Consider the following 18,670-nt stretch of genomic DNA (forward strand, 5'->3'; position numbering starts at 1 on the left):
TGCTGCTCTGGAAGGCAAAACGCCTCCGCCTCAGTGAGATCCTGCAGGACAGTTAGAACTGATGGAGGCCCCGATGTCTCTTCCTTTGATGCAGCCATGTTTGTACGTATGCACAGGCTGGAAGTAGTGTGGCCCGCGAGTCATGGGTAGGGAACCCCTGGTCTATAGTATACGACATTTGTGTCAGTTAAGGAAAGGACACCAGCAATAAAATACAACAGGAACACCGATCTGATTAGGACCATTTAGTGACCAGCAGATCCACTCAATTTCTACAAGTATGTTTTGTTTATTTGCAAAACTAAATAATAATATAAAAGCAGACATGGCTGCATGGACAAGAGCAGATGTCCTAATTTTTTACATTAACTGTCCATTATACAATCAACATTTACAAGTAGGAAAATAAATCTTGTTATCTGTCATCTTCGGTAACGATACCTCTTAAAGTGGAACCACAACTGGAAGATACCATTAGAAAATTGGCAGCGAAAACCATGTCGGTGAGAATATTCCCACTCTCTGTTCACAATTTTGAAAGCAATATCCTCATATGGTGGTCCTGCATGAAATCGAAGAATTGCAAAGTCCTTATTGTCTTGGCAAGCCTCAAGAAAGTACTCAGGAGTTGATCGTTTGTCAATAAGGTCAGGGTAAAAAATATTAAACTTATAGCCCTGCACAATCTTTGGAGGAGGATTGTCAAAGTCATAGTGAGTCTGGTTATACTTATTCCATTCAAAGCCCGTATGCACACGGTTAAAAAAGCGAGGTTTTCGAGGCCTGTATTTGTCTGCCCACAGATAAGCTTTGCTTGTGACTGGAATTTCCACACTAAATTGAGCTTCATCCCCATCCATGCCTTCTTTTGCCTTCCGGATAAAGATGTCCTCAGGGCTCTCACTGGCATCTCCTGGGAACAGTAATGGTATTCCAAATTAGTGGCGCACTGACATGCCAGTAGTATACAAGTATCATACACATAAATAGCATACATCTAACGTTATCTGATGTATTTGTACTTCTGCTTCATATTGCCAAAAGGATGATGTTCTACAACCCATTCCCATCTCAAAAAAGTATGCCACACTTCTGAGATGAGTGTTCTCAGCACATTACTTGATGAATCTCCAGGGCTTCTCTTGAAGTTTAATACTAAATACAACATTACTGATGTCCTACACGTCCAACTCTACCTTACCTGTCACCTGCATTTGCTGTCTACACAACACCAATCTCTGTTGGTCTTCCTCAAAGTCAACTACATGTGCATCAAAGGGCAACTCCTGGTTGGTCAGCAGCTTGGGACTGTATCTACCGGCATCGTAATCATTCAGACTCTGTTGTATTAGGTCTTCTTCCATGAGGACAGACTCTCCACCTTCATCTTTTCCTTCTTCATCTGCTGCCTCTTTAGATTCCTCAGGCGCTGCAGTTGCAGTGGATGAGCCAGGTTGCTCTGGCAAAGGATCCTCCCTAATTTGCCTATATGCATTTAATTTAATAAATAGGAGAACAAGAAATTGTACAAATTAGTGAGACTATTGAGATGTGATAAAGTAAAAAAATAGATTAAGCCAAACAAGTCTCGCATCTGGCAGTACCTTCATATTTCTATCATTAAGGCTTCTTTTACATCTGTTTTTTTTGCGGCCCGTTTTGCTGCAATTTTCTCGGTCTGCCACAATAACGGACCACAAAAAACTTGTGGATCGCCGTTTTTCAGATTTCCCATACTATGGAAGAAGTATTGGAAAAAAAAAAAAACGACGTTCCGCAAAACGAAGTGACGGTGCACCGCAAAAACAAACTTCCATTTGTTTTTGCGGCCCCATCGATTTTCAATTGGGGCCATGTCTGCAAGTCGTTAAAAAAGATCGAGCAGGCTCGATCTTTTTTCACGGCCGCAAATACAGCCCTCACGGCCATACGGTGCACCGTGGAATTTTTGCGGGTCGATTTTGCGAACCCATCGAAATCTATTGGGACCGCAAAAACACGGTCAATGTAAAAGAACCCTAAGAAGATGCTAAAGTTGTCCTAAACAAGTTCTCACATTCAACCTTTTCAGATAGTTACATGCTTGTACCACTTGACCACTATCAGAAATATTTTGTAGCAAATATTTAAAAAGGGCTGTCCAATATTAATTAAAAAAAAAAAATGACCTCAGTAGATGTGATAAAACAACAAAACACCTGTTACCTAGGAGATCCATCGTGCCCTGCCGATCCCACAGGGATGACATACTAATGACAAGTATGTGACTCCTGCAACCAATTATTCGCCTCAGTGGTCACATACTGGACCTCCATCGTTGCTTTGTGGTCAGCTTGTCATCAGTGTAGGACAATTAAGGGGAATCTGTCACCCTTTTTTTGGACTATGAGCTGTTGGCACCGACATCAGGGGCTTATCTACAGCATTCTGTAATGCTGTAGATAAGCCCCGCATGTAACCTGAAAGAGAAGAAAAAAAAGTTAGATTATACTCACCGAGGGGCGATCCGTTCTTGGTCCGATGGGTGTTGCGGTCCGGCGTCTCCCATCTTCATACGATGCTGTCCTCTTCTTTCCTTCCTGTCGTAGCTCCAGTGCAGAGCAGAATACTGCAGTGCGCAGGCGCCGGACCTCTCCCGGCACCTGCGCACTGTAGGACTCTGCTCTGCCCCGGAGCCACGACAGGAAGGAAAGAAGAGGATGGCATTGTATGAAGATCGGAGGTGCTGGACCGGACCGCGACACCCATCGGACCGGACGCCAGGGTGAGTATAATCTCTTTATTCTGATCTTTCAGGTTACATCGGGGGCTTATCTACAGCATTACAGAATGCTGTAGATAAGCCCCTGATGTCGGTGTCGGCAGCTCATAGTCCAAAAAAAGGGTGACAGATTCCCTTTAACAATTGAGGATTTATCAAAAACCTGAATCACCCCTTTAACTAAATAGCAAAACTACTTTATGGCTTTACCTTTCATCAGGGGAAACTGGTTCCTGTTTTATGATCGGAAACAGAGGTTCACTCTCTACCCCTTGCTCTTGCTTAAGCTTGAACAGCTTTTGACGTAAAACATCCTGGTGACGTTCTCTAAGCCTGTGAGGTAAACAAACATGTATCGCACTGTAGTAAGCACAAAAAAAACTGTAGGACAGACAAACGGAAACTGGTCAAGAGAAACACTGGAGAGGAACCCAACCCTTACGAGCTTACGATCTATAAGGAACAAGGAAAGGTCAGAGCAGGCGTTACCTGGGTGGGGGTCATGCTGGAATAGCGATTGTGGCATGGAGGTACACTACTACGGGAGTTTGGCTCTAAAAGATGGAGCAACCTTGAGAAAAGTTTTGTCTGTGTAAGATCATCACAGTACTCTAACAATGGCAACTTCAACCCCACCCAACGTGGCATGTAGGGTGCCATCTGTAAACTAGAAAAAGGTATAAAAGGTTAAGGGTTCTAAATTGGATCCTCTGACTAAAGGGACAAAGGAAGGCAGCAGAAGAGGAAAGGTGTTAGTCTGCTGGTGTCAGGGCTTGTACTAACATTTTGTAGTCTACAGTAGGTGAGGGGCAAGTGAACGGTACCCTTCTAAACAATGCACTGGAAGCATACAACAATGGGATGTTTCATCCCTTGGCGTCACAGCCAGTTTTGGCTTTTTTACTAGACCATTGTTTTTCCTCACACTTCCAGGGGCTGTGGGGAGGACGACAATTGTTGTGACCGATCATGGGTAAGTGGACAGGATATCTTGATGTTAGGCTCATCTTTTGATGAACATTATGCACTTTATTCATTGCTGCTTCAATCTTTGGGCCTAGATTACAGTGATTTATGCCTGGACGCATATTTTTGCAATTTGGTGTGTATATCCTATGTGGAAGAATAAAAATTTTGATTTGTTTTGTATATAACTTTTGGTGGATTGTTTTCGACTCCAGTTCCTCAGTCTTGTCCCGGTTTTTGGGAGTATTCCACCTCTCATTTTCTGCTTAAGAATATTTGGGTGAGCTATATTTTATTATGTTCTCAGCCTTATTATTAAAGTTGTGCTTTCAGATTACTGTCTTTTTGTATAGTCCTATGTGGGCTTGCTTTTTGGGGAATAAGATGTTCATGCCAGTGCCAACATTTTGTACTATATAACTTTATGGGAAAGAATAGGCAAAGAACAACTCTGCCACATTTTTTGAATTTTAAATTTTATGTTATTTGTTGTGCTGGATAAAATGATAAAGAGAACATGTCACATGAAAAATATGCTATTAACCTGCAGATATTGGTTTAATCTGGTGGTTAATAGAACTGTTAACCTGCTCGGGACTGGCACTTACACCCCGCTGCCAGGAGTAAATTAACTTTCTGTTGAAATAGAGAATGGACAGCACGTCCAAAAGTCATTGATATAATGTCGCTAGGCAAAAATATATCTAACTGAAAACACTAGGCAAAAATATATCTAACTGAACATGAGGTTCTTAGTTTAACATTCTGATCAGACTGTATGAAGCCCACTGTCCACTGCCACGGCAAACCTCGTAGTGGGTCCCTGTCAACCTAACAGAACGGAGCAGAGCCGTGCACCGACCGCCGCGGCAATGCATGGGCAGGGCAGATGGCCTGTTGCCTCACAGCTCCTATGCTGCAAGACTGAGTCCCCATAATAATAATAATAATAATAATCTTTATTTATATAGCGCCAACATATTCCGCAGCGCTTTACAGTTGAACAGTTTCAAACACAACAGTCATAAGTAACAACGTTAACAATACAATAATTAAAGCGAAATAAGACGACCCTGCTCGTGGAGCTTACAATCTACAATGAGGTGGGGGAGATACAAAGCACAGGTTTGTATTTACAATGATGTATTTACAATGATGGTCCAGTCATCTTCAGGGGGTGGGGGTTAGATGGAGATAGTGAATGGGCTACACACACACAAACATAACATGACTTTGATTACTGAATGTGATAGGCCGCTCTGAACAAATGTGTTTTGAGCGAGCGCCTAAAACTATGCAAATTGTGGATGGTCCTAATATCTTGGGGTAGAGCATTCCAGAGGATTGGCGCAGCACGGGAGAAGTCTTGGAGTCGGGAGTGGGAGGTACGGATTAGGGCAGAGGTTAGTCGAAAGTCATTTGCAGAGCGCAGCGGTCGGTTAGGCCGATAGACAGAAATGAGGGAGGAGATGTAAGGGGGTGCCGCACTGTGGAGAGCTTTGTGGGTGAGAACAAGTACTTTGAATTGTACCCTGTAATGAATTGGCAGCCAGTGTAACGACTGGCGAAGAGCGGACGCGTCTGAGTAACGATTAGCCAGATGGACCACCCTGGCTGCTGCATTAAGGATAGACTGGAGAGGGGAGAGTCGAGTGAGAGGGAGGCCAATTAATAGAGCATTACAGTAGTCCAGGCGGGAGTGGATCAGGGCGACAGTGAGAGTTTTTGTTGTTTCCATGGTGAGATTTAGGCGGATTCTAGATGTTCTTTAAGTGTAAGCGGCATGAGCGGGCAAGAGATTGTATATGGGAGGTGAAGGAGAGATCGGAGTCGAACATAACACCCAGACAGCGCGCCTGCTGTCGGGGTGTTATTATGGTGCCACCCACAGAGAGGGAAATGTCAGATTTAGGGAGGTTAGTAGATGGTGGGAGCAGAAGAAGTTCAGTTTTGGAGAGGTTGAGTTTCAGATAGAGAGCAGACATGATGTTGGAGACTGCAGCCAGACAGTTAGTGGCGTTCTGTAGTACAGCGGAGGTAAGGTCAGGGGATGATGTGTACAGTTGTGTGTCATCAGCATAAAGATGGTACTGAAAGCCAAATCTGCTGATGGTCTGTCCAATTGGGGCCGTATAGAGAGAGAAGAGAAGGGGGCCAAGGACTGAGCCCTGAGGTACCCCAACAGTGAGAGGAAGAGGAGATGAAGTGGAGCCAGAAAACAGAACACTGAAGGAGCGGTCGAAAAGATAGGAGGAGAACCAGGAAAGAGCAGTGTCCTTAATGCCTAGTGACTGGAGCCTAGAGAGTAGGAGAGGATGGTCAACAGTGTCGAAAGCTGCAGAAAGGTCGAGAAGAATGAGCAGAGAATGGTCACCATTACGTTTTGCTGTCAGGTGGTCATTGGTCACTTTGATGAGTGCAGTTTCTGTCGAATGTAGGGGGCGGAAACCGGACTGTGAAGGGTCTAGGAGGGAGTGAGTGGAGAGGTAACGGGTAAGGCGTGAGTATATCAGGCGCTCCAAGAGTTTAGAGATGAAGGGGAGATTGGAGACTGGTCTGTAGTTGTTTGTGCAGGATGGGTCGAGGGTGGGTTTCTTTAGTAATGGAGTAATGATAGAGTGTTTGAAGGAGGAGGGGAAAATGCCAGAGGAGAGGGAGAGATTAAAGATTGTAGTTAGGTGAGTTGTGACGACTGGGGAGAGAGACTGGAGGAGATGTGAGGGAATGGGGTCGGTTGTGCATGTAGTCGGACGAGAAGAGGAGAGGAGCCTGGAGACTTCTTCTTCTGTGATGGGAGCAAATGTGGAGAGTGAGCCAGGGGAAATGCAGGGAGGGATGGGAGTCACTGAACTTGGTGATTGGGAGCGGATTTCCTGACGGATATTGTCTATTTTCTCTATAAAGTGGCCTGAGGAGGGAGTGAAAGGTGTCAAAAAGTTTCTTGGGGTTGTTGGATAGTGAGGAGATTAGGGTGGTGAAGTAGGTCTGTTTGGCGAGGTGAAGGTCAGAGTTATATGTCCTTAATATAAATTTGAAGTGTATGAAGTCTTCTGGGGTGCGTGTTTTCCTCCATAAGCGTTCAGCACACCTAGAGCATCGCTGGAGAAATCGGGTTTGCGATGTGAGCCAGGGCTGAATGAGCCCATGACTACAGACCGCGCCGCCCCACCAGCACAAAACCACAGCAACAATGGCCACCACACAGCACCAACACCAAATGAAAGGAGCATTGAAACTCACCTTCCTCAAGCTCTCCAGTGAGAGCAGAAATGGGCTAGACCCCTTTGCAGTCTCCTGCTAAATAAAATCAACTGTGCCAAATGGGAGGAGTGCATAGCCAAAGAAAAAAAAAAGGACAGATCACGCAATATGCTGAAAAAGAGAATGGACAGCACCTCCAAAAATCATACATCGATCTAAGTAATTTATTCCTCCCGGCAGCATTCATGTTTCAGCCACTGGAGCGGCGCTGGTGCTGTAACCATGCCCCTGACTGACACTGGCTCTGTATTAGGGCCAGGGGTGCGGTTACAGCTGACGCTCTCTATACACAGAGCAGTGACTGAACCTGTGTTGGCGTCGCCCCCATGACCGAAACCTGAAAGCTAGTGGGAGCAATAAAGTTTATTTCCTCCTGGCAGGGGGGGTCTAAGTGTCAGCGCCGGGCAGCTTCAGAATACTATTAAGGGGTGTCTGTTTTCACCTTCCTAACTGGCCCAATTTTTTCAATTCTGACCACTGTCACCTTTTGAGGTCATAACTCCAGAACACTTCCATGGATCCCACCGATTCTGAGAATTTTTGTGACATATTGTACTTCATGATAGTGGTAAAATTTGCTCTATACTACTTGTGTTTTTGTGAGAGATGGGGGAAAAAAAAAAAAAAAATATCGGAAACTTGGGGGGAAATTTTAAAAATGTTGCAATTTTCAAACTTTAACCAGAGTGCTACATCACACAAAATAGTTAATAAACATGTCTACTTTACATCAGCATAATTTGTTACACATCCTTTTTTGTTAGGAAGTTAAAAGTCGACTTCTCATTTTTCCAACAAAATTTACAAAATCATTTTTTAGGGACTTCATCTCATTTGAAGTGACTGAGGGGCCTATATGACAGAAAATACATAAAAGTGACACCATTCTAAAAGCTGCACCCCTCAAGGTGCTCAAAACCACATTCAAGACATTTATTAACTCTTCAGTGATTCAAAAGAACTGAAGTCATGTGAAAGGAAAATATGAACATGTAAAATGAGAAAAAAGTTAATTCAGACCAATTTTTTTTGTTTTCACAAGGGTAACAGGACAAAATGGACCCCAAAATTTGTTGTGCAATTTCTCCTGAGCACGACGATACCCCATATGTTGGGGAAAACTACTGTTTGGGAGCATGGCAGAGCTTGGAAGGGAAGAAGCGCCATTTGACTTCTGGAGATCAAATTGGCTGAAATCATTAGTGGACGCCATGTCGAGTTTGGAGAGCCCCTGATGTGCCTAAGCACTGAAAACCCCCCACAAGTGACCTCATTTTGGAAATTAGATCCCCTCAAGAAAAGTATCGTATATACTTGCGTATAAGCCGAGGTTTTCAGCCCATTTTTTGAGGCTGAAAGTCCCCCCCCTTGGCTTATACGCGAGTCATATACGCAACGGGGTCGGCGGGGGAGTCAGAACATATTTACCGTTTGACGTTTTCAATGCAAAATTGGCTGGAATTCAGATTGGACGCCATGTCACGTTTGGAGAGCCCCTGAGGTGCCTAAACAGTGGAAACCCCCGACAACCCCATTTTGGAAACTAGACCCCCTTAAGGAACTTATCTAGCTATGTGGTGAGAACTTTGAACCCTCAAGGGCTTCACAGAAGTTTATAACGTACAGCCGTACAATTAAAAAATCATATTTTTTCCGCAAAAATGATCTTTTCACCCCCAATTTTTATTTTCCCAAGGGTAACAGGACCCCAAAAGTTAGTGCAATTTGTCCTGAGTAGGCCGATACCCCATATGTGGGGGTAAACCACTGTTTGGGCGCATAGCAGAGCTTGGAAGGGAAGGAGCACCGTTTGACTTTTTGAGCGCAGAATTGGCTGGAATTGAGATCAGACGCCATATTGCGTTTGGAGAGCCCCTGATGTGCCCAAACAGTGGAAACGCCACAATTCTAACTCAAACCCTAACCGCAACACACCCTTAACCCTAATCTCAGCCGTAACCCTAAAGATGCGTGCACACGTTGCGAATTCAGCTGCGGATCCGCAGCGGATTTGGCCCTGCGGATCCGCAGCAGTTTCTGCTGCGTTGTACAGTATCTTTATATTCAATGGCAAATGAAAAACGCAGTGCACATGCTGCGGTTTTAAATCCGCAGCATGTCACTTCTTTGTGCAAAATCCACAGCGGTTTGACACCTGCTCCATTACCAGGTGTCAAAACGCAGGGGAAAACCGCAGGCTAATCCGCACTAAGTCTGCAGGTAAAACGCAGGTCATTTGACTTGCGGATTTAGCAAAATCTGCGCGGAAAAATCTGCAGCAGAATCCACATAGTGTGCACACAGCCTTACCCTAGCCCTAAGCCTAATGGGAAAATGGAAATAAATACATTTTTTTTAATTTTATTATATTTCCCTAACTTAGGGGGTATAAAGGGGGGTTGATTTACTACCGTATTTATAGCGGGCTTTTATGTTTGGCAGCGGTCGCAGGCAAAAAGATGCTTTTCACTGTAAAAGAAAAAAAAGTTTTGATCAACACATTTTGAAAGCTATAATTTTTCCATATTTTGACCCACAGAGTCATGTGAGGCCTTATTTTTTGTGGGACGAGTTGACGTTTTTATTGGTACCATTTTCGGGCACGTGACATTTTTTGATCGCTTTTTATTCCGATTTTTGGGACGCAGAATGAACAAAAACCAGCATTTCATGAATTCCTTTGGGGGGGGGGGGCGTTTACACCGTTCCAAATGTGGTACAATTGTTAGAGCGGTTTTATCTTTCGGGTCGGTACAATTACAGCAATGCCTCATTTATAGCTTTTATTTATGTTTTGGCGCTTTTATACAATAAAAACAATTCTATATAAAGTTATTTTTGCATCGCTTTATTCTGCGAGCTATAACTTTTATTTTTCGCTGATGACGCTGTTTGGTGGCTTGTTTTTTGCGGGACAAGATGTTTTCAGCGGTACCATGTTTATTCATATTAGTCTTTTTGATCGTGCGTTATTGCACTTTTTGTTCGGCGGTATGTTGATAAAGCATTGTTTTTTGCTTTTTTTTTTGAAGGGGTTCACTAAAGGGGTTAACTAGTGGGACAGTTTTATAGGGTGGGTCGTTAAGGACGCGGCGATACTAAGTATGTGCATTTTTATGGGTTTTTTTTTTACTTACATAAAGAATTTATTGGGTTTTTTATAAATTATTTTTAATTTTTTTTTATTTTTTTTTTACACACTTTATTATATTGTTCCAGGTGGGGACAGCACTATAAGGTGTCAGATTGCTGATCTGACAGTTTGCACAGCACTCCTTGCAGGCCCCCGCGGCCATATTGGATCCGGGGCCTGCAGAGAAGAGACCCTCGGAGCGAAGCAGCACATCGCGCCGCTCTGAGGGTCGCAGGGAAGCACGCAGGGAGCCCCCTCCCTGTGCGCTGCTCTCCTATGCCATGATCGCAGTGTGCCATGGGTTAATGTGCCGGGGGCGGTCCGTGACAGCCCCTGACACATAGTACCAGGTGTTAGCTGTGATAATCAGCTGACATCCGGCCGCGATTAGCGGCGCTCCACCCCGGGGGCGCCGCCGATCGCGATGACGTACTATCCCGTCCCCGGTCATATGGGCCCAGGCACCGTGGATGGAATAGTACGTCTAATGTCAGAAAGGGGTTAAGTAATGGGATCAGAGCTTTGTGTGGTCTTTGCACATGTAGCAGACGCCTGGATGTGTAGAACAGCATGGCACCTGCTGTGGATGGCACAAGCACAACTGTACACCCAACAGTAGGAAATCACCTGCAATCTGGACATAGTCACATCCAATTGCAGGAAGAGGTCAAGCAGAGTGTAATGGATAAAAGCTGACCAGCTTAGTTTTGCTTATGATCGTTCTCAGGAATGTATGAAAAATGCAAGATACAGACAATCTTTAGTTACCTAGCTCTGGCCATGTAAGCACGAAGCTGCTGAAGCAGGCTCTCCCAGTAACCGATGTCGAGATTTGGCCCACCTGCTTTTATCTTGCTCTCAATCCCTTGAGATATGACCTGTAGCTGGCTGTAGGTCTTTCCTTTAAATACAGCTTGCACATCAGTGCTGACGGAGGCATTTACCCCCTCACGTCTCTCTCCTAAAAAAAAAGAAAAAAAAGTTTTAAACCAATTATTTTGATTTCATCTTGATTTGTCTTTCTTCTTTTCTAACGAGGACTAAGCATACAACCCTCTTTACCAAGGTGTGCAGAGAGCATGTTTTCCTAGAAATTGCTATGATATTGGGGCGTTATCACAAAACCTTCAACCATTTTGTTGCACAGTCAGAGTCACAAAAATGTGTTGAGAAAATAAAAAAAAATGCACATTAACCGTCCAAGATTTGAGAGGAATCAAACGTGAAGTGACCCAGGAACCCATTATCCTTCAGTGCTGTCATACTGCAGAGCTGCACCCTCCTTGGCCAGAAGTACATGGTCCTCAGAAACATGGCCGAGATGAGGCAGGCTGAAACACGACCACCGAGCAAGGTACAAAAGCTGGAATGAAAATAGACTTTTCAAAGGCTTCATGGACTGATGAGAAGAGAATGACTTCTTGACGGACCAGATAGATATTCCCATGGCACAGACCTCCACTTCAACTCAGATGCCAGCAAGGTGGACGTGTGGTACTGCTATGGGCTGGCATTATGAAATATGGGTTAGTTGGACATTTTCAGGTTGCACATGGACTCAAAATCAACTCCCAAAACTACGGCCAGTTTTTAGTACGCACTTTCTTCAAGCAATGGTACAGGAAAAGTTTGCATCTTTCAAGGAAACTTTTATTTGTCTACCGGACAATGCTCCACTGCTTGACTAGCCTTAAAGATGAAAGAATAATGACATGGCCCCCTCCTCACCTGACCTAAACCTTATTGAGAACTTGTGGGCCCTTCTTCAATGGGCAATGTACAGTGAAGGAAAACAGTCACCTCTCTGAATAGCATCTTGGGAGGCTGTGGTTGGTGCTTCCCAAAAAGAGGATTGAGGAAAGATGGTTCAATCATAATCACGGACGGCGATTCTTTACTGTAAGAGCAGTGAAACTATGGAAGTTGTAATGAGAGAAAATACACCTAGTAATGTGTACAGAAATTTCTTATGATCAAGCAAAATCCTGGTATGTGGTTGTAATCTACTGTTTGGGCACACGGCATAGCACAGAAAAAAAGTAGTACTATTTTGACATTTGGAGCGTAATTTTGTCTGGAACGTATTGTGGACAGCATGTCGCATTTATAGAGCCCCAAAAGCATCAAAACAGCAGATCTTCCCCGCAACTGACTCCACTTAGGAAAATAGACCCCATATGTGGTCAAAAATCGTAGTTACTTACCTTAACGGTATTTCTCTGATCCCATGACGGCACCACGGAGAGAGAGGGATCCGCCCTCAGGGACAGGAAACCTACAGATGAAAAAGGCAGTACCTCTCTCCCACATCAGTTGGTTTACAGAGCATTACACAGAACTTTTAGCTGCAACTCAAATGGTTATAAAAAAATCCAAAAATTAATCAAATTAAGCTTGATTGAGGCACCGTGTGGCTAAGTACTAAAGCTAACTAACTCACTCTAATGAAAGGGAGGGGATGTACGGGTGCCGTCATGGTATCAGAGAAATACCGTTATCGGTAAGTAACTACGATTTTCTCTTTCTCCCATGACGGCACCACGGAGAGAATTACAAAGATTGTACATCTAGAGAGGGAACACCACCTCCAGAACCCTTTTCCCAAAGGTGAGATCTGAAGAGGAGGTCAAGTCTAGACGGTAATGTTTGAAAAATGTAGAGGGGGAAGACCAAGTGGCAGCTCTACATATCTGGTCTATTGAAGCGCCGGCTTTCTCCGCCCAGGATGATGCCACTGCCCTGGTTGAATGGGCCCTTACGACCTCCGGAATGTCCGCCCCGCAGGAGGAGTAGGATAGGGTGATGGCCTCTCTTATCCATCTCGCCAGTGTGGCTTTCAATGCTTTTTGACCCTTCCTAGGACCCTGAAAACAGACAAACAGAGCCCTATCCTTCCTAAACTCCCTTGTGGTTGTCAAGTATTGGACCAGGCACCTCTTTACATCTAAAGTGTGTAATACCTCTTGTTTTGTTCTTGGGGTTGGGACAGAAGGAGGGTAGGGAGATTTCTTGGGTCCAATGAAACCTGTAACGTCACCTTGGGTAGATATGCTGGGTCGGTTCTAAGAATTACCCTATCATCCAGTACTTGCGTGAAGAGTGAGTGGGCAGACAAAGCTTGCATATCACTAATTCGGCAGGCAGAAGTTAAGGCTACGAGGAGGGAGGTCTTAAGGGACAATATTAAGGGACAATATTTTCAAGGGAACCTCTGCTAGGGGTTCGAAGGGAGATTTGGTTAGTGTGTTTAGCACTAGGTTTAGATCCGGGGGGGGGGGGGGGGGGGGTTGCGTAGAGGGATCGGCCTGGATCTACTTGAGGCTCTAATGAATCTCATAACCCATCTATTTTTGGCTAGGTCATGGTTATGCAAAGCCCCCAAGGCCGCCACCTGTAGTTTTAAGGTGCTGGTAGCTAACCCCTTTTCCATCCCCCTCTGCAGGAATTCCAGAATTTTGTCTATTGGGATTCCTCCCGTTGGGTCGGAGCCTGACACTGACATGAATTTTTTTCCACACTTTGCCATACGCTTTGGTGGTTACTGGCTTTCTGCTTTGTAGTAGCGTGGATACCAAGTTTGGCGAGAAGCCCCTGTTGCTTAGGAGTTACCCACTCAAAAGCCAAGCTGTCATTTAATTAAGTTTTTTATGTGGGGGTGATACACTGGTCCCTGGGATAGCAGGTCTGGAGTTTCTGGCAGTACCCAGGGATCTGTTACGGACATTCTTCTCAGCCAGGGGAACCATATCCTCCGTGGCCAGAAGGGCGCTATTACCACTACCGGCGCCTTGTCACCCCGTATTTTCCTCAGCACAGATGATAATCCCAGGGTATCTTGAAAGCGTCTAGAGCTACTGTACCCCAACCCCCCCCCCCCCCCGAGGATCGATCGAGCAGAAGGTTTCCAACTTCCGGTTCTGACTGTTCACAAATAAGTCTATTTCTGGCTGGCCCCAGAGTTTCACAATTTGGTCGAAGACTGACTGGCTCAATTCCCACTCCCCCTGCTTTAGACGTGTCCTGCTTAAGAGGTCTGCCGTTCAATTTTCCGAACCTTTTATGTGAAGGGCTGTCAGGGCTTCTAGATTGTGTTCTGCTAGGTGGAAGATAGATTTTGTTACCTCCATCAGCGCCTGGGATCTGGTGCCCCCCTGGTGGTTTAGGTATGCTACCACTGCCTGGTTGTCTGAGAAGACCGTTGTGTGATAGGAGCGAAGTGAATCTAGAAAATGAATTAGAGCTTGTTTTACTGCCAGCAATTCCTTCCTACTTGAGGAAGCTGACTCTCTTCCCTTGGTCCAAGGCCCTTGTGCCACCTGGTCGCCTAGATGTGCACCTCACCCCAAGTTAGGATCTTTGTCGCAGGCAACACCCAAGGAACCCCCTTGGTTAGGTTGGCTGGATCTGTCCACCATATTAAGGAATGTAGTGTCTCTGGTGAGATGTCTAATTGCATGTCTAAATTCCCATGTAGGCAAACGTCTGCGCCTAATATTTCCCACTGTAGGTCTTGAGTATGGCTCTGTGCCCACTGAACTGCTGGCATGCAGGCTGTCATCGACTCCAATAGAGACATTGCTTTTCTCAGGGTAGTGGTTGGGGAAGCTATCATTTGCGACACCATCTGTGCCATTTTTTGAACCTCCGTCTGCGGAAGATAACATTTCTGTTCGATTGAGTCCAGTATTATCCCCAAGTACTCCTGCACCTGACTTGGTACGAGTCTGGACTTGGGCAAATTCACCATCCATCCTAGACTCAGTAGAGACCTCATGACCATGTCCAATTGTTGTTTGCAGTGGTGAAAAGTGACGCCTGTTATCAAGAGATTGTCCAGGTATGGGACTATCAGGATATTTTGTTCTCTTATGTGGGCCATTACCTTTGACCTTTCCTTTGTAAATACTCTTGGAGCAATAGCTAGCCCGAAGGGGAGGTCTCTGAACTGATAATGTTTTATCTCCCCCTGGATTGTCACCGCCACCCTGAGGTATTTCCTGTGGTCCCTGTGAATAGGCACATGGCAATATGTGTCTCTCAAGTCTAATACAGCCATGAAGCAAGATGGGGGAAGCATTTTTATACAAGATTTTATTGTCTCCATTTTGAAGTGCTGAATTTCTAGGAACTTGTTCAGCCTTTTTAGATTTAGGATCGCCCTGTACGATCCGTCTGGCTTCCTGCGAAGGAAGAGAGGGGAGTAGAAGCCTTTGCCCCTGTCTTGGTAGGGGACTTCTTGTAATACGTTTTTCTCTATTAGATTCGTTATTTCTTGTTGCAGGGCCAGCTGCTCGTGTGATGTCCTTTGGGGCGTTATCACAAAAGAGTTGTTTGGGAGGGTAATGAATTTTAGCCTCAGACCTTCCTTTATTATGTTTAGTATCCATGAACTCGGATATTTTTTCCCAGGCCTGGAGAAAGTAGGATAATCTTCCCCCAACCCGGGGGGGTAACTTCATTGTGGCTTCTTATTGTCGGGGGGTTTGTTAAACATAAAGCCTTTATTTTTGTTCCTTCTGTCCTCCCATCCTTCTTTGTTCCCTTTTGGGGGCTTCCAACGCATAAACCTTCTGTTCCGAAATGGCCTTTTGTATGACTGGCTAGGGAACCCGGGAAAGGATTTTTTCTTGTCCCCTGCCTTATCCAAGATGTCATCTAGCATTGGCCCAAATAAGAATTCCCCCTCGCACGGGATTGCACACAATTTGGTTTTTGTTTGCAAATCTCCCGGCCAGCATTTCAGCCATAAGGCGCATCTTGCGGCATTCGAGAAGGCCGCTGTCCTGGCTGCCAGCCTGGTAGAGTCTACTGACACATCCGCCAAGAAAGCTGCTGCTCCCTTCATTACCGAAACTGATCTCTGTATTGTTTCTCTTGGGACTTTCCCCTTTATTTGTGAATCTAAGTGGTCCAGCCAGACCATTAGGGCACGGACCGTACACATGGCCGCTATGGCTAGCTTTAGCCCCCTTCCTGCCGCCTCCCAAGCATTTTTTAAAAAAGTTTCTGCTTTTTTATCCATTGGGTCCTTCAGGGTACCCATGTCTTCGAAGGGCAGGGCAAATTTTTTAGAAGCTTTTGCGACCGCTACATCTAATTTAGGTGCTTTGCTCCATAAGGAGCAGGCCGGGTCATCAAAGGGGTATTTCCTCTTTGGTGTTAGGAGCACTTTTTTGTCTGGCTTTTTCCACTCTCGTTTGATTAGGGAGTGGATTTTCTCATTGATCGGGAAGGCCCTCCATTTTTTTTGTTCTAGCCCTCCGAACATTATCTTGGGCCGTTTTCTTAGGGCGTTCGTCTACCAGCCCCATGGGTGTCCTCACAGCTTTTACCAGGGCATCTGTCTCTTCAATGGGAAAGCAGCTGCGTCCCCCTTCTGAGGATGATGAAGAGGACTGGGCGGATGATGAGTCACTTGAGTCGGATAGTTCACTTCCTGACTCACTAACGCTGGACTCTGGGGATCTGTGTCTGGACCTACGTTTTTTCTTTGAGGTTCTGGTGCCCTTAAGGGTGTCTTCGACCTGAGTTTTTATTAGTGTTTTGAGGTCTAAAAGCAAACCTCGGGGATTCCTCCTGTATTGCCTGCTCTATGCACGCCTCGCAGAGCTTTTTCTCCAACGTAGGGGATAACTCCTCAGTGCATATAGCACATACCATGTGTTTAGATTTGGTCGTGCATTTACGCCCCTGAAAGAAAAAAAATCAATCGCACATTAGCGAGCGGGCATTCACGGAGATCACTCACCCTCCTTGTGGAACGAGCAATACCGTCTCGGGCGTAGGGATTATCTCCACTGCTGAATCCACTTCTGGCTGTGCCGCCATGGTGGAGCTTTGGCTGCGCCGCGATCCCGTATGACCGCTGCTGCTGCGCTGCTGGGAAGAGTCGCGCTGGCGCTGTGAGTGCTGGCGCTGTTCCTGCGTTTGCTGTGGTCCCTGCTTCGGGGACCGCCAGCGTGTCTCCTTCTCCGGTTTTCCACTCATGGTAATCGTTTCTTTATCCTTCAGTGGGGCTTTAAACATTCTCATTTTTTGTTTTTGAATTTGCAGCCGCCGCACTCTTCCCAGGGATCCCTGCGCCCCGCCGGAAGTGGCCGCCTGCGCATGCGCACCGCGGGATTAACCAGAGGTGCCCCGCGATTCCCTTCTTCAAGGGAGCTGTGCCCGCGCGCTCCCTACCGGCGTCCTGCGGGCATCCCGTCACCGGTATTCTACGCCTTCCTCTCGGCGTGCCCTGTCGCTCTCTGCTTTCGGTGGCCGCCGCCGCCCCCGCTCCAAGCTGCAGATGCCTGCATGCCTCGCGGCTCCCGGTGGCCGCCGCTCCGTGGTCTGGTCTGACTTGCGGCTCCCGGTGACCGCCGCCACCTCCACAGGCTGCCTCCAGCGCCGCCATTATACTGCAGGAGGCAGCCCCCCCTCTTTTTTTTATTCTTCTTCTTCTTTGGGATAGGCACTCACCCTCAAGGCCCACCGACCCCGGTGGTGGTGCTTCGGGGGAAGCCCGTCTAAGGCCTCGACCCAGCCGAGGCAGGGAGCCCCGCTGCCTATGACCGGACTGGATCGTCCCCGGAATCCCGCGTCGACTGCAGGTCCGTGCTGTAGGTTCCCAGTAGGGACAGGAAACCAACTGATGTGGGAGAGAGGTACCGCCTTTTTCATCTGTAGGTTTCCTGTCCCTGAGGGCGGATCCCTCTCTCTCCGTGGTGCCGTCATGGGTGAAAGACAAAGTAATTGTTGGGCCAAGCAATGTCCTCTTTGTGAAGGGAGTAAGTAGTAGCTCTCTATTCAATATCATACCAACAGCAGAGAGCTAAGGATAGATAAATAGGAATAAAAACTAACTTTTATTGATAATTATTAAAAGGAATTAGGCCTTTGATTGCTGAAGGAAGACCATCCTGTTTCTATTGGATGGTCTTCCTGCAGCGATTGCATAGGGTGATATCGACCCAATAACTATATTGCACAGGCCCCATTGGGCATTTTTTTACGGAAATGTTTTTTCACCCTCTTGCTCGTTACATGGGATTTGTTTTTGTCATGTGTCTTATTAGGCATAATTCCTATTTAATAATTATCAAAGTTAGGTTTTATTCCTATTTATCCTTATCTCTTTGCTGTTGGTATGAAAGTTATTATTTCGACATGCAGCAGGGCTCAGAAAGGAGGAAATGCAATTTGGCTTCTGATGAGCAAATTTGCTTGGGATAGTCTGTGGGTGCCACTTTCAGAAACTTCAAGGAGACTGAGAAGCAGAAAACAACTAATTACACAACTCAAATTCATCCATAGGCGTGTTGAGCATTTTAAACCCACAGGTGCACACAGAATTTTATGCTTTGTGGTGGAAACCAAAAATTAATTTTTTCCACTAAAATGTTATTTAGCACTAAATGTTCCATTTTCTTATGAAGGAACAGTAGTAAATGGACCCCAAAAGCAATACCCAACATGTGGTCAGAAACTACAGCTTGTGCACATGGCATTGCTCGAAAGGTAAAAATAACCATTTGGCTTTTGGAGCACACATTTGACAGTAATAGTTC

General features: G+C 45.7%; 1 protein-coding gene across 1 annotated transcript in view; it reads right to left on the reverse strand.

The window, feature by feature from the left end:
- Window positions 1–265: 265 nt before the first annotated feature.
- Window positions 266–18,670, reverse strand: part of CACTIN (cactin, spliceosome C complex subunit) — a 52,204-nt gene continuing 33,799 nt past the window's right edge. The window contains exons 7-10 of the mRNA XM_073545837.1: window positions 10,890–11,082; window positions 2,972–3,094; window positions 1,202–1,485; window positions 266–913 (exon numbers count right to left, since the gene is read on the reverse strand). Of these exons, the coding sequence (XP_073401938.1) occupies window positions 423–913; window positions 1,202–1,485; window positions 2,972–3,094; window positions 10,890–11,082 (1,091 nt within the window). The 3' untranslated portion in view covers window positions 266–422. The remainder of the gene's footprint in view (window positions 914–1,201; window positions 1,486–2,971; window positions 3,095–10,889; window positions 11,083–18,670) is intronic.

The sequence above is a fragment of the Dendrobates tinctorius genome, unplaced genomic scaffold (genome assembly GCF_039654945.1).
Source record: "Dendrobates tinctorius isolate UK_male_01 unplaced genomic scaffold, ASM3965494v1 ptg000011l, whole genome shotgun sequence".
Lineage (NCBI taxonomy): Eukaryota > Metazoa > Chordata > Amphibia > Anura > Dendrobatidae > Dendrobates > Dendrobates tinctorius.